Below are 16,192 nucleotides of genomic sequence, written 5' to 3'. Positions count from 1 at the left end.
AACTCTGCTTTCCCTTTCAGCAACAGTGGTAATTTGTGGAGCAAAGTTATCTGGATCACGTACAAGAGCTTACTGATATCTAAAATTCCAAGCAAAACCCTCAGCATCTGGAAGAACCCAAGCTTCTTAATTAAGAAGTTCATTCTTTCAGTGTGTTCTGTTTGTGATGAATAAGCCAAATTTTACTGTGGAAGAGAACTGTGAGTTACCTCATCCTTCAGTCACAGGCTACATGACAATTTCTGAACACAGCCCTTGAAAAACTTTTGCTATAGTTGCTCAACTAGCAGTTTAAGACTACTGAGCCTTTTGGCATACTGCTGAGACAGGCTGCAATCTTATCCATACTTTCCTGGGTATATGCCCCATTGACAATAATGGGACTTCTAAGTAGACATGCCTAGAATTGGGCTCAAAATATTTCAAGTCTCTGTTACTCATCAGGCAGAATTCCTAAAGCTTACTCCTAAGTATTAATCCATCATGTGATAGTATGAACACAGCCAGCAGACTAGGGTTCCTTTAAAAATTAATAAAGGAATAATAGATACCTTTTATCAACCCTGTTCTCCACTCACAGACTGTATTTCAGGAATGCAAAAGATACATCTGTTCCCTGTTCCTTGCTTTAAAAAAGGCTGCAATCCTAACCGCACTTTCCTGAGAGTAAGCTCCATTGAATAAAATAAGACTTACTTCTGAGTAGACCCGATTAGCATTGTGCCCAATGAAGCATAAATCAATGCACATACACGCCCTCATAGTTTGAACTTTGGAATCTACAAACATGCATTACTCCCAAGATGCACATTTCTACAACATGCATGCACACATACAGTCATTGCCATCTTCCACATAGCCAATATGTGGAAGGCTTTGTCTCTCATAGATATGCATTAGCTCACTTGCTCTTATCCTCAGCGTCATATCATGGAAGCCTCTTTCTCTCTCTCTCTCTCTCTCTCCCTCAACTATAAAAATCAATAGGTATGTATAAGATAACCTTCCAGTTAAGAATTAGAAGGTGCTTGGCCAGCACCCTCATTTGTATTTTGTTGCATGCCAAACTTGAGCTATGCACAAAAATGCCAAAACCTTAAAACTCTGAAAGCTTTCTTAAAAGGGACGGTTTCCTGAAAACAACAGTCTGCTGCACAACTTCACACTAATGAGATTATGTAGTTAATTTTCTAAGTTAGTTTCCCCACCATTTCACCCATCACAGCTATTACATTGCCCTAAAGGAGTACTCCACATAAAACTGAAAGAATTCTTTGCGCACGATGGTAAGAGATAAGAACGAAATACTAAATTTGAGGAAGGCCAGGGGAACCGTCACAGCCCACCAAATCCAGCAACTATTTGTATTCCACATACTGCCAGGCTTGATGAGCCAAAAGGATGCATAGAAAATTTGAGACCCTTTTCTTGAGGGAGGGTGAAGGAGCAGAACAAAATGGTGATACATCTCAGAACTGGAAGGTGTGATCAAATTCCTTCTCAAGTATGGTCTCTACCCCCACCACCACCATAACTGATGTTTTCACTCAGCCAAGACAGAGTAAAAGACACTGCGCCAGTGGACATCACTGTTTTATCAGTGAAAGATATCTGACAGTTCAATCCTATCATCTGTTGTAAGACAGTGAGACAGACGTGCCGCTGTTGTAAAGAGGTTTTCGACAACACAGAGTGTGCCTCTGGTGGCTATTTCTGAGCTACTGCCACCGAGTGGCAGTGGCACCAGAGTCCTGCTGCTGCAGCCAACAACCAGCTCCAGTGCAGGTAAGCCAGTGTAGGGGGCAATTCTTGGCTGAGAAGGGAGAGTAATGGGGCATGTTGGGGAAAGAACCAGGAGGGTGTGTTAGGGAAGGGGGTGGATCCACACTGGCAGTCACACAAGCTGGATCTTATCCCTCTTTTAAAAACATGTTTTTCTTTCCCTGGGGCATTGGTGGATCTTATTAAAATTCTACAATAAGCTTCTGTAGACATGCTTATTGTGGCGCAACTTGATGTCCTAGGTGCTATCCTTGATACTGAATCTAATGGTCTAATGCAGGGGTGCCCAAATCCCAGCCCTGGTGCCACTTGTGGGCCTCTAGGACTTCCAATCCAGTCCTCAGGGAGACCCCAGTCTCCAATGAGCCTTTGGCCCTCTGGAGACTTGCTGGAGCCCACGCTGGCCTAATGCAACTGCTCTCAGCAAGACGGCCAACTGCTGACACCGTGCATGAGCTGTGGGACAAGGGCTCCCTCCACTGCTTGCTGTTTCACATCTGTGATGCAGCAGTGGCAGCAAAGGAAAGGCAGGTCTTGCTTTGTGCAAGGCCTTTTATAGGCCTTGAGCTATTGAAAGACCTTCATTCATTCATACAAGTTCCATCTCTAATATATTCATTTATGCAAATTAATTCAAATTTTAAATGTAAATTAATTCTCTTTTTTTCGCATGTCCCTGGCACAGTGTCAGAGAGATGATGTGGCCCTCCTGCCAAAAAGTTTGGACACCCTTGGTCTAATGAAGGGGTCTCAAACATAAGGCCTGAGGGCCAAACGCAGTCCCCAGAAGCAATTTACCCAAACCCCATCATAACTGGGCTCTGCCAGTTTGATAACTGAGCTCTCTCATGTCTTGAAATTATGAACAAGATTTGCAGATTTTCTTTTCTGTCATTTGTAGCTAATGAGTTTCTATGTGAGAATGAAGTGCTTATTTCTGGCCATCATCTGCTTCATGACATCACTTCCAGCCCTCAGAAGGCACCATGAATGCTAACTTCGGCCCTCTGAATGAAACAAGTTTGACATCTCTGGTCTAACGTGTTAGAAAGTTTTTGGTACAACAGCATCCCATCTCAGAAGGGGGAGGACCTTGTAAAGGGAAAAGACTTTCCAACCCAGTGGTTTTGTGACACTGTAATGAAAATATAGGCATATCAAGAATATAACAAGATTTAAGAGTAGCGAGAAAGCGTCACATCTTACCAAGGTAGTTATCATCTTCTCGTTTCCCTGAGTAACTATGCTGCCGTACATCAATATTTGTAGCACCAGCTGGTATACGTACCACAGTGTTATAACCTGGGAAGATAAACTAGAAAGTCAAACTTAAAATGCATTTGTATCCTTTGCTTTTACATGGGCATAATTTTAAAAAATGCAAATATTCAGTATGGCATCAACATTTATGGCTACAATGAAGTAGCAAGAACACAAAAGATCTAGTATTTGGGATTTTTGTACATTTCCGTACATTTCCGTGTTGAACGTTTTTGAGTGCATTGTGTGTGGTAAAAGGGCATTCTATTTCCTGGCTTTTCTGTAGCAGAGGTTTCAGTGACAGGTTCTTACCATAGTGCACTGTATTGAATGTCCCTGCAACTGTTTTGCATGACGAATTATCACCACCACACACACCACATTTATCTCTTCTCGCTTTGGAATTGAGCACATGATCACAGCCAGCTTGCTTTAGAGAAAGAAAAGTTCAGAACTAGATTGAACAAATATGAAAACAGGATAAGATTTACAGGGCACCAAATTAAAACCATGCAACTGCCTCTGATAGTCTCATTCATATTTTTTTTTAAAAATAGCCTCGATTAAGCTGTAATTGTAACCATCTTCCAATTAGAGCTTGAAAAATGAGTCTCTTCCAGGACCGCCATGTGAAGTGCAGAACTACTTGAGATTGGAGGAGAAGAGGGGACAAGATGCAAAGAGCTACAGGATCTACACACAGGAACAAATCTTGGTTATCAAAATGTGTCCGCATCGCTAGGATCATAGCCTTACTGAAGTTGCAGCCTACCAGTGATACAACTCTGTGACAGAGTAATTCAGACAGAACGTTTGACCCCAGTGCCCTGGAAATGTGTTACAATGAAAGGTGAATTGTGAATTCATAAAATAGAGGGATAAAATAAAAATGGAATGGGCTACAGCTGCTCACTAGAGCACCATCCACATTCTGGTGCTCATGTTGCAAGATGCAACAGTGCCAATGCTTAGACCAACTGGTGCTAATCATGCATGCCCTCTTCCTTTTTCTCCTGCACAATCTCTCAATAAATAGTTCTGATAAAATATTTCTGTTAAAAACTGAATTTATATACTGTATATTTTTCAGAATATGGGGGTGGGTGGAGGGGATTGAATCCTTTTTATTTTATTTTTGCTTGTTTCCTTTGCCTTGACAGTCCTGTGTAGGTAATGAAACCATCTTACACCTTTCAGGAGCTGACTCAAGCCTGCATGAAAACTTCGCGAAGCCCATTTTATGATTTACAAAACTGCCCATTTTGGGGAAACCTACAACACCTCTCTAATATAAACTTCTTTCTTTGCTTCCATCTAGCCCAAGGATTTTCAACCACTGTGCCGTGGCACACTGGTGAGCCATGGATGGACTGTAGGTGTGCCGCGGGTGTTTGGGGAGGGTCATTTATTAGTAGGGCAATTGGGGAATTTTAGCCCCCTACCAGCTTGGTGTGCCTTGTCAGTGCTCAAAAAACTGATGGTGTGCCTTGAAAATTTTAGTGCCTTGTCAGTGTACCATGAGATGAGAAAGGCTGACGCTGATCTAGCTTGATTTTAAAAATTCTACAGCTTTTGAAAGCTTGCCTTTGAGTTGACTCTAATAAAGGCATCACCCTACTTCAAATTGTGGATTTTTCTATCAATGGATTAACACAGCCACCTACAATTTTGTGAAAAAACCAGTGCAGAATATACAATATAACCTCACTAATATGTAGCCTAAGACCAAAACCAGTTGCTCAATACAGTGTATGCTCCTGGTTTCAGATAGGTTGTTCTTCATGTTATGTTTCAAGAACATTTTCACTCAATTCAGAGAATACATTCAGGATGTAATCCTATACAGACTCTTCTGGGAATAAGCCCCATTGAACCAAATGAAAATTGCTTCTGAGTAGACAGGCATAGGCTTGTACTCTCAGAGTACCTTCAGAGAGGGAAAGGATTGTGCCCTGAGTCTTGCAAATCTCTCCACGGAGTGGTGGTAGAGAAAGAGAAGCTCTAGCTCAGGCATTTCAGAGAAGCACAGGAAACAGGAAGGCACTTCTAATTTCTGATTGCTCTGCTTGCCAGCGATGTTCACTAACAGGATAGTATAAATGGCAGCAAATTCCATAAGAGGGGAAGACTGGCTTTTCATCGCTCAATCCCTTGAGATTCATTTTGGACCCTGGATGCGATTTCAAAGAAAGATTTCAAAGATGTCTCTAAACTGTGGCACATGGCAATCACATACTTCTGAGACTGGAGGCATCACTCTCTGCCATAGAGTTGACATGGGAAATAAGCCCCCCATTCCACCCAAACTTGAATTTTTTTTCATTATTTCATTGTTTAGTTTAACTCCCAAACACAACAAATATTGTGATAAATCACAGAGAATAACATGAAATAGAACTCTGAAAGGGAAATATTACAAGTTAAGGCAGATAACAAAGCTCTTTGGTTTACTTAACAAAGGGCGCAATCCTAACCAACTTTTCAGCACCGAGGAAAGGGCAATCAGCTCCGAGGTAATGGAACAAACATACCCTTACCTTGAGGAGGTCTCTGTGAGTGCCACCCAACTGCAGGATGCAGCACATGCCCCACTGGCACAGCAATGTCAGTGCGGGAAAATTGGTTAGGATTTGGGCCAAAAAGAATGTGAAATAGTGTTATCAGCCCATGTGAGAGGAAGATGGGGAAATGGAGACTTAGTTGAAGACAATCATCTAGCTAAACAAAAGAAAGAAATATTTACCCGACAAAGTCCTTGTACACAGATGTCATTTGTATCTGGGCCACAAGGGGTGCCATCAATAACCCTGTCCCTGAGTTGATAATAAGCTGTATTTCCTGCCACTCTGCAGAAGAGCTTGCACCTGTCTTTCATCAAAACTGCCAAGGCAATGAAAAAAAAAAAAGTTATTTTAATGCCATTCTTTTACTTTGCATGGTGAAAGCTACCCTGTCATTCCTGCACGGCTCTCAATACTTGTCCCTTTCCTCACATTCCTATACTGAGGAAATTGATTGCTGGCATTTCCTTGACCAAAGCAGCTGATTCTTTACATCCTGGGCTGCACACTAGTTTGGTTATCAGGGGAAAACTGAGAGCAGCTACAGTCTGAAGGTTGCTTCCACCAGACAGGGGCTTGGCAGTGAACTGGTCAATGGAAGTAAGAACTCCAGAGAAGATAAAATTGGTTCAATGGCTACCAAAACGAAAGGTGTTAAACAAAAGTCTAGTTTGGATGACACTTGAATGAACTTCCCCCTGCAGATCAGGGAGAGGGGGAAAGTGTACCAGTAGAAGGATGTGGGCAATCCCACTCCACATCATGAGAACAGGGACCAGCTCAGTAAGTATCTGAACAATCCCAAAGAGAACATGGAAGATAAACCTGGAACCCATCAGATAAAACACCCTGAAATCAAAATACCAGAACGCTCTGGACAAGTACAAAATTTGCCCAAGTCTCTGCAAAGGGACTTTTCCCCTCAAGGAGTTTATTTGCAAGATTGCAGTTACCACGTTCTGAAAGTCTCTAGCGATTTTGTCCGTAGTTGTTTAACGTCCTTTTCAGGATATGACAACCTGCTATTTCATCATGTGGGTGAGCTTTTGCGAGGCTAATTAGTCCCAAGAATAGTGAGTGAGAAAAGGCACTGCATGATGATGCTTTTATCTTAAAAATGGCTGTGTGAGTCAGCCTTAGTCTAAGGAGAGCACATATCATTAAGCTGGCAGAAGGGCAGGGGGGTAGATATGACTACCCCAAAAATCAAGTAACTTGCTACTGCTTTCTTGATATACTTACTTCCACTATATTTAGGAACCCAGCGCACATTAGGAGGTAGACCGTTAATGTTAAAATGCTTCCCATCAAAGACTGCACATTGTTCTTCACGGAAATCTTTCTTTTGCTTAGAACATGGTTCAGTGTTGCAGGATTTAAATTTCATTCTGCGTCCTACGCAATATTTTCCACCGTTTTTGGGTCTAAAAAAATAGAATTAGAAAACATATATATATATATTTAAAAATAACAACATTTTTAAAAATCCTCAATACATTTTTACCCTATCGGTTTTTGGAATTATGTCTACTCCCTTCAGAATTTATTTTAATTTCAATATATCTGCTGCAGACTGAGGCACGTTAGCTGTTTCTTTCCCGTTTAGACATGGGGATAGTGGTCTTTGAAAGTCACCAACCTATCCAGAATGCTGTTACTTTGCTATTTGTTTTGCATGAGGTACTAGTTCTTTCAGAAAAAAAAATTCCTATATTTGCATGACATGAAGAAAAACACAACAAACATGCAGCGTTAGAAGAGGTAATATACTTTGTGTTCAAGCATTCTCTGTACAGATAAGAGTTCATAACCTGAACGAACTTCAGGTCTACAAAATGTATGGCCCATCAAGCCAATCAAAGCCAACCAGCCAGGTAAGGCAGGCTACCAGGGATTCAATAAACCTGCTACTTTACTGCCTGCTTGAAGCTCCAAAAGTGGGGGTGTTGAACAGCACTGGCCAGATCAAAATAAATGGGCTACATTTAACTTGATGCAGCACAAGTGTGGATCCGATTTACTTGCTTTACAGTCATTTACGGGGCAGAATTAAAAGAACTGCTTGATTTTGACTAAAGACCACTGACAAACCTTCCAATAAGAGAAGAGATGGGGTCACATGTGACTATCTAATCCACTTACTTGTTGCAAAATATATTGCACTTCATAATATCTGTGTGGGGAGAAATAAATGCCACACATGTAGGAGCTCTGAGACTGGGGCCCTGGTCAAGGCCCTGTTACACAGAATTAAGATTTTTGACACCAGTGCAGGTTGAAATCCAAAACATAATTACCCAAATTGGTCTCAATGAATACTGGAGAATTCATTCAATTCAAGAGATGGTATGGTGATCAGAACTATATATGGGGGGTCTTGTATCCACAGATCCCATATTTGCAGATTCACTTATCCACAGATTGGGTCCAGCCCCCCTGCCCCCACAAAGGTGAAAGGAGCTCTAACGATCCTCTGAGTCCAGTAGAGATTGTGGAGCCTCCCAAGCTTCCCAATGCCTTATAAGGGATTAAAAACATCACTTCCAATTTCACAGAGAACTGGAAGTTAAGTTTTCTCACTGTCGGACGTCTGTGGCCTCTGCTGGGTTCAGAAGAACCTTCAAAGGTGAGGGGACTGGAGCTCCCCTCTTCTTTGGAGGCTGGGGGGGGGGAAGTATTCGTCTGTGTCCATGGTTTCACTTAACTGCAGGGGGTTATGAAATGGAACCCCACAGATAAGGGGGCACGCCTGTATTTCACTTCATAGTGAAAGTGAACACAATAGCCTGAAATTGTTTTTAAAGAGATATGGAAACTATACCCTTTTACGTTTTTCACATCGTAATCCTTCTTAAAAGAAATTTTTATTCAGCTGGCATGGATGTTTTCTGCAAAGAGAGTGAACAATAATGTCTGGGATTCTCATCCACATGCAACTGGCTCTGGAGGCTACCAACCATTTCAATTCCACTCCATTTTTCAGTGTGTTTTTGATGTGTTTTGATATATAGAAACACTATACATGCATATATGATACCATCAGAAATTTCAATAAGCTGGGTTTTGTTCCCAACACAGGTATGGCCACACACCAACATTCTGACAAATGACTAACCCACTGAACTCACCAGGCTAGCTTCCTTCCTAGCTCAACTGGCTAACCAGCAGCTTGCACACTTTCTGTGCACGTTTCGCCAGCTAGCTGCCTTCTTCCTGATTTCCTGGCCCATTCTGGGGCATGACCCAGCTGCCCATAGCAGTTGTCCCGGCAATGACAAATGTGCCTAATGACGGGATTTTCAGAACATATCCCCATGTAAAACACTCCTTGTACACAATAAACTAGCACAGTGGTTCTCAAATTTTTTAGCAACAGAACCCACTTTTTAGAATGACAATCTGTTGGGACCCACCAGAGGTGACGTCATTAACCTGGAAGTGATGACATGGCCAGAAGTGACATCAGCAATTCAGGCTTCAAACCTAAGCTGCGATCAGCCAAAGGTCCCATTACACAGCACACTTGTGCTATTATTTTGCATAGCTTAGAATTCAAACATTCCAGCTTGGAAGTCAAAGCAGAACACAGATTTGGATTCTTCTCCAACCACACAGCCCTCCCCTATTTCCAGCATTTCATCTTCCCACCTATTCAGGTCAATATTCAGGACAAAGCACCATGCCTTTCTCCCACCTGCCCTGCCCAGCAGCTCTATTCTCTTTATTTTCAATTTAGTTATTTTCAATAATAGTTGAGCTAGGTGCTATGTGACCCACCTGAAATTGGCTCGTGACCCACAGTTTGATAAATGTGGAACTAGCATATCAGGATGCAGCTTCTAGCCCAGCATTCCTTTGTCAACTGTTCACATTTTTTACTTTCAGGGAGTTTTTAACATAGGGTAGCACTCTAAAATGTGAGGATGCACCTGCAGCCTGGAATGGTATAGTTAGTACATCGTACTGTCCCAGCATTCTACTACTCTGCCACCTCATTCTGCTGCAGCTATAGGGCAGACCTTAGACTGTAGCTAGCTGTTAAACATCCAGATCTATTATATATTTGTCTGCAGAGGTGCTAATGTCTCAACAATGCCAGTTTCAAACACCAGCAAGACAGGCTCTCAAGAGAGGTAGGGCTCAATCCTATCCAATTTTCCAGTGCCAGTACAGTGGTTCCAAGGAGGCATGCACTGCATTCTGTAGTGGGAAGGCAGTCACAGAGGCCTCCTCAAGGTATGGAAACATTTGTTCCCTTACCTTGGGGCTGCACTGCAGTTGCACCAGTGCTGGAAAGTTGGAAAAGATTGGGCCCATAGAAAACAATTACATCCAGGGATATCAGAGATACTCAAAGAGCCATTCATAGGATTCTTGGCCTTTCTGTTATCATGTAATATGGGGAAAGGCGAGAAAGGTGAGATTCAAAAAGTTCCTAGGGTTGTGTGAAATTTGAGCTAGATACATTTATAAATGTTTGTTATTTTCCTTACTGTTCCGATACCTTGATTGTGATCTGCTGGGGTCATAAAAGTCCTCCCCCCTTCTGCATCAACAAGTGGTTATATTTTGTGGAATGGGGAAATTTGCCCAATCTCCTTTCCCCAGCTCTGCTCTTGTTCAGGGGACATACAATTACTTGGAATTATTTGGGATCCAATCGGATTCCATATTAGGTATCAAGAATAATTTTTCCACCAGGTCAAATTCAAGAATGCAGGTTCTTAGTTTTATGGCTGTTCCATTTCATGGTGGCTTGCCTTGCCTTGATTCAATCGCATAGGTATATCATCAGTATAAAAACCTTCTTGTTCTCTGTCTGGAGTACTGGGGGTGAGTGGAGTGGGACTGGTGATGGATTTTGAATTTTTAATTAATTTTTAAACTTTTATAAGGTTTTCAATAAAAAATGCTTAAGGCAGTTTAGCATTAAAATATTAAAAGAATACCATTTTAAGCATCACATAAAAGCCGAATATATAATATATATCCCAGTTGACACAGATTTCTAAATGGTGGTTGAGGCAAGATTTCCCTTTACAGGAGATTTTGCTACAGTATGTTCCCCGGTACAGTATCCAGCAAGCCCACCAATGTCAAGCAGTAGAGAAAGCAGCTTGGCTTACAGCACAATCCTAAACATGTGTACTCAGCAATAAGTTCAGTGGGATTTACTCCCACGTGAGTGTGAACAGGACTGCGCCCTTAAGCTTTCATTCTGCCCTGACCACCTAGTCAGATGGTTTAGTGAGATGATCATTTGAGTTTGATCATTTCTTTAAATTTTATCAAAGCATAGTCTGCTTGCAAGTCACTTATGACCTCCTACACTTCTACAAAGTGCTTGTTCATGTAGGTGTCAGAACGTTTTAAAACAAAGCAAAAGCACACAAGGTAAAACTGTGGGCGTTGAATGTTTTATTACTGATTGGTTCATCAGGTTTAATTGAAGATGAAGGGAACTAAGCAGCTGCAAGGAAAGAGCCTCCTTTCCCATGCCAGCTCCCCTTTTTCTCCCTCCTTCTACAAACAATCCTTGAACCCCTTATACAAGCCACTGAAGCATCAACCTAAGGAAAGCAGTAGCTTGACTGATGGATGCAGAAGTAATAAGACAGGTGCTCTCCCATTTTGCTACCCTGCATCTGTTCAACCAAATTGCTGATTCTGTCATGTGAGTAAGGGGCAAGGGCTAAGCAACCTGGTGTTCAACTCTGCTTCCAAAAGGCAAACAAAGGGAGACAAAGGTGATCTTCTATCACTTTCCTGGGAATAACCTCCACTGAACACAATGGGACTTACTTCTGAGTAAACATGCACAGGATTGTGCTCAAAGCAATGCAAAGCAAACCCAGTCTTAAGGGGTGAAGATAGCAATAGAGTATTCTGATGCAAGTATTAAAAGAGCTGAGTACAACACCCTCCCCCCCAAACCCTTTTAGCCAATCATGGGTTGGTAACATTTTGAAGTTTCTGTTCTACCCACAACTTCCTCTCTCAGCAAACTGAGAATGACCAAAGAGAATCTCTTTTACAGTCTGGGACTGTATGACATATTTCTAACATTGGCCCCAAGATCTCCAAAATATTGTAAAAAAAATGACAGTAGGGTGAAATAAAAACTTAAATACATAGTTTTAAACACTTTAGGAAGTTGCCAAAAAAGGTGTGCTCCAAAAAACTAGTTATCAAGCAAAAAGTCTTGCTGAAGTAACTAGAGTTATTACATATTCCACATGGTTAAATTGAATGATATTTAGATTATAAAGGAAATCATAAACAGGTTTTTTTTTGGGGGGGGGGGGAACTGCCTTAATGCACTCATTTCTTTCTCATGTTATAAATTTTTGAAATTTCTGGAATAAACTCCCAGGATACCAACTGCCTTCACAGATGATGCGCTCCGCTAAAATGCTTGCCTCAAGCAAGCAAGTTGGGAGAGCTGATGGAAAAGAATTAGATATATGCAATAGGTCCCTGTGCATTGAAACTTATCATAAACATCCTTCTAACTTTATCAAAACGTCCACAGACATTTTGTCCCAGCGCAATTCCAAATTAACTTCAAATTTCATCTGAGGTTAAATTCTGCCGCAAACTACAGCCCGATCTTCGGTATGCAAAAATCTAAAACACCTTATTTCATTGCCAACCCAATTCTATCTCCAACCACACTGTAGCACAAAGGCTACAGTGGGGTGAGTGCTGCATACAATGGTGGAGTGGTGGTGGTGGTGGTGATCATTGTTCCTAGACTGAAAATTTGCAGAGACAGACATTCCCCAACTTATGTTAGCCTCGACTTATATAATTATGGGCTTATGCAAAGTTCTGGGCTGTGCAAGAAATGCACACAGCATTTGCTGTTCTGTAAAACTCACCACTCATTTTGCTCACCCTTCCACTGCACCTTTCCTAAAAAAGGAAACATGGGGCATGCTGGGAATAATCCAGTTTACAGAGTAAAGCTAGTGGCAGGTCTCACAAAGCAGTGAGCGTGAGTGGCTCTTCTTGCACAGCATGGTTCTAACATGCATAAAATTCAGCTTACGTAAGGGTGTTTGGAACAGAACCCTTAAGTAGGTCAGGGAGTGCCTGTGTACCACAATCATGTTGTTATATTAATGGGGATAAAGGTGGCTGAACAAAAAAGACACATTTATTCTGCCCATTCGTAATTAAGGCAAACTGAAAGGTGAGTTTAAAGCTTCTGCAACACCGATATTCTTTTAGCATTTTTAAGGTATTGATTACAGCACCCGGTATTCCCAGGCAGTCTCCCATCCAAGTACTAACCAGGCCTGACCCTGCTTAGCTTCTGAGATCAGATGAGATCAGACGCATTCAGGGTAGTATGGCCATAGAGTAGTATTGATTACCATTCTCTTAGTGTGAGCCCCCTCCTTGCAATGTGAGAAAATCCATCAGTATTTGAGTACTCTATCGAGTTATACTGCATGTATTGTCCCATCCTCAATTAACAATGATGTATCACTAGCTTCAGTGGGAAGAGTATGAAATTTGGCAGAGAAATGCAAAACTAGATACAGACAGACTGCTTAGGGTAATTTCTATAGCAAACCGATTTGTGCCAGAAACCATATGCAAGAACCCATTCTTCTTATTCATTTTATATTTATTTTTTGAGCCATCATCCTATAATGTGCACTGTACAACTATGTCTCTTGTCACTTCCACCTACTGCAGAGGTTTTCAGACTGGGGCACTGCAACGCCCCAGCCTGTGGGCCCTGGCCTCTTTGCCTTTAAGGGGTGGGGCAGCCAGGAGGCAGGGAGGAGGCAGCCTCCTCAGGGGACCGCAGGGGCTTGGCTGCACTTACCACAGCCTCTTGAAGCCTCCCGGGGGTGCGGGGAGCCCTGCGTAGCTCTCCGAGGCTTCCAAAGTGAGGCGATTGCACCCTGCCTCCGTTACACCAGAAGCGGAGCATGAGCGCTCCATTTTTACTTCTGATGGGGCTGCAGGGACTGGGGTGCACTCACCAGTCCCTGCAGCAGACATCCCTGGGTGCGAGGAGCCCTGCGCGAGCCTCTGCAGGGCTTCCCAGGACAGCAGCAGTAAAAGTGAGTGATCACGCTCCACTTCTGGTTTTGCGGAGGCAGAGCGCAATTGCTCACTTTCACTGCTGCTGACCTGGGGAGCCCTACAGATGCTCACACAGGGCTCCACACACCCAGGGATGGCTGCTGCAGGGACTGGTGAGGGCACCCCAGTCCCTGCAGCCCCCCTGAGCAGTATAATCCTAGGGATTGCGTCGCTGCCTTCCCCCTGCTCCCACTGCCTCCCCCCCCGCCTCTGCAAGGACTTACTACGGGTTTCAAACTCTGGGTGAGTTTGAAAACCGAAGACCTACTGCAAAATAAGAGCCTCCTCTCCTCATTATTGCAATGTTCTGCATTACCTACTAGATTTATTGTACTTAAAAGCAAACATGTCTAAAGACACCGATATGTCCAGCCTCTAAAACAAATTCAGTATTTTTGAGTTATCAGCAGTTTCTTGCTTCAACTAACTTTCTACAGTTCAAAACCTGAACATGCAAAATAATATAAGAGAACTCCCCAGAAATACGATTTTTCTGTATCTCCTTATGTAACACATTTTTAAAAGCATTAATGTGTATAGGCTGAAGTTTTCTTTCCACAAACCTTAATGACAAGGTTTTGTAGAACAAAAATGACTGACTCTATTCCAGTTTTTGCATTACTTTTTGATGTGATAAAGTCACATCATTTTGCAAGGTAGGTTTGGTAAGACATTTTTTCTTAAACTGCCTCCTCAAAGAGCGTTTAAGGGAAAATCACTAAAGTAAAAAGTAAAAAGGAAGCTTGCTACAGACAGGAATTTGTTCCAACACAATAGATATGAAATCTTACTTCATAGGATTCATTCAAGCACTCGGTTTGCCATATCAAATCACCTTGTGGTAATTACCACAGCAAAGCATCATGGGAAAATCAGGTCACACTAGCAGACGGACAGCCCAATCCTGAGTTGCCCAGTGTGCGAGACTGCTGTGGCGCTGAAATGGCTACTGTGGCATCCAACGTGCACCGGGCAGCTGGCGGTGGCTCCTTGGGGGAAGGGGACATTCCCCTGGGGGTTGCAGGGAGCTCGCAGACACTTCTGCAGGGCTCCCCAAGCCCCATAAAATCTAAAAATACAGATCACATAACACTTCCAGTTTTACAACCCACTTCCAGTTGGTGTGTGATATTGGTGGTGACACGTAGTCTACATTCTATTCTCCATCATAGAATGAGCCAAGATATGGCAGGAGGCAAGACTTTTTTGGTGTTTTTCCCTTCGCCATTGTTCCGAATGGGTTTGATAGAATCACAGGCTTGAAAGGGACCTAAGGTCATTTAGTCCAACCCCGTGCCTGTAGCAAGAAATCCTCCTAGAGCTTCAGCCAGCAAGTGCCTGTCGAGCCTCTGGCTTGAAGATCTCCAGTGAAGGAGAATCCACCACCTCCCTTGGCAATCTGTTCCACTGTTTATTCCTTCCTATGACATCTCTGTCATTTTCCGAGCATCAGGGTTGTGTCTGTTTTCTGAAAGGGGAATTAGGATATCACGTGTGTCGATTCCTCTACCTACCCACATCCCTCCCACATTACAGTCCAATCTTCTCCCTGCTTTGGCCTCTACACTGGCAGAATTACATCATCAGCCAAGCTGTGTTAGTGCAGTATTGTACTGGTGCTGCATCAAGATCTGTTGTATGTTCATGAGTGGACAAACGTCTACGCTAGTGGGTCCACTGCTGCACTAGACACACACCGGTGTGCGTGTGCATTATAGTGCACGGTGTGCATTATAAAAACATGAAATGTATCAGAACTAGTTTCAACTTGTGAAAATGCAAATTTCCCAAGCCTCTTCAGAGTTTATGGTTCCAATTAGTGCAAATGCGAAGCTCCAGAGTGTCCTTGTCAGCCAGACTAGTAAGAACTAGAAAGTGCTTCCATTAAAACACCTTGTGCTTTTGCATTCAGAACTAGATTCTCCAAAGACACTTTGGAGTTTCCCATTCTGACTTGTTAGAATGCAAATCTGCGAAGATACTTGGTAGTTTCCAGTTTTAACTAGTGAACGTGTGGAGACAGATATCACGTTTTGAGGGCAACATATCATGGATGAAATGCCATTTAAAACATATACTTTTGTGATTCAATGGGACGGGAACACAAATGGAATGCCAACAGCAGTCCTCACCTACCCACACTATAAACCGACCCAGTGGCTAAAGCAGCCATTTTCAAACACTGTGCCATGGCACACTGATGTGCCTCGAATAGTCCCCAAGTGTGCCGCGGGAATTTGGGTGAGGGTTATTTTTTAGTAGGGCCATTGGGGGATGTGAGCCCCCCATTGACAGCACAGTGTGCCTTGTCAATTGTCAAAAGATTAGTGATGTGCCTTATTGCCTTGCCAGTGTGCTGTGAGATGAATAAGGTTGAAAATCACTGGGCTAAAGCAACAGCTTACAAAACTTAAATTTCTTTATATTGCCCCCTGACATCACATGCGTCCTTTTTATTCCATAGCAAAATATGTTCACCACAATCT

General features: G+C 42.6%; 1 protein-coding gene and 1 non-coding gene across 2 annotated transcripts in view; both read right to left on the bottom strand.

The window, feature by feature from the left end:
• Positions 1-16,192, bottom strand: part of ADAMTS9 (ADAM metallopeptidase with thrombospondin type 1 motif 9) — a 167,899-nt gene that overhangs the window by 79,622 nt on the left and 72,085 nt on the right. The window contains exons 13-16 of the mRNA XM_066613881.1: positions 6,846-7,027; positions 5,786-5,922; positions 3,355-3,472; positions 2,989-3,084 (exon numbers count right to left, since the gene is read on the bottom strand). Coding sequence (XP_066469978.1) covers positions 2,989-3,084; positions 3,355-3,472; positions 5,786-5,922; positions 6,846-7,027 — 533 coding nt within the window. The remainder of the gene's footprint in view (positions 1-2,988; positions 3,085-3,354; positions 3,473-5,785; positions 5,923-6,845; positions 7,028-16,192) is intronic.
• On the bottom strand, positions 12,851-12,969 carry LOC136643081 (5S ribosomal RNA). Its single transcript, XR_010793983.1, has one exon. It is a non-coding gene; the product is annotated as a 5S ribosomal RNA (ribosomal RNA).

This window comes from Tiliqua scincoides, chromosome 2 (assembly GCF_035046505.1).
Source record: "Tiliqua scincoides isolate rTilSci1 chromosome 2, rTilSci1.hap2, whole genome shotgun sequence".
Taxonomy (NCBI): Eukaryota; Metazoa; Chordata; class Lepidosauria; order Squamata; family Scincidae; genus Tiliqua; species Tiliqua scincoides.
Note: the sequence above shows the minus strand (reverse complement) of the source record. Positions and strands in the feature narration are given on the sequence as shown.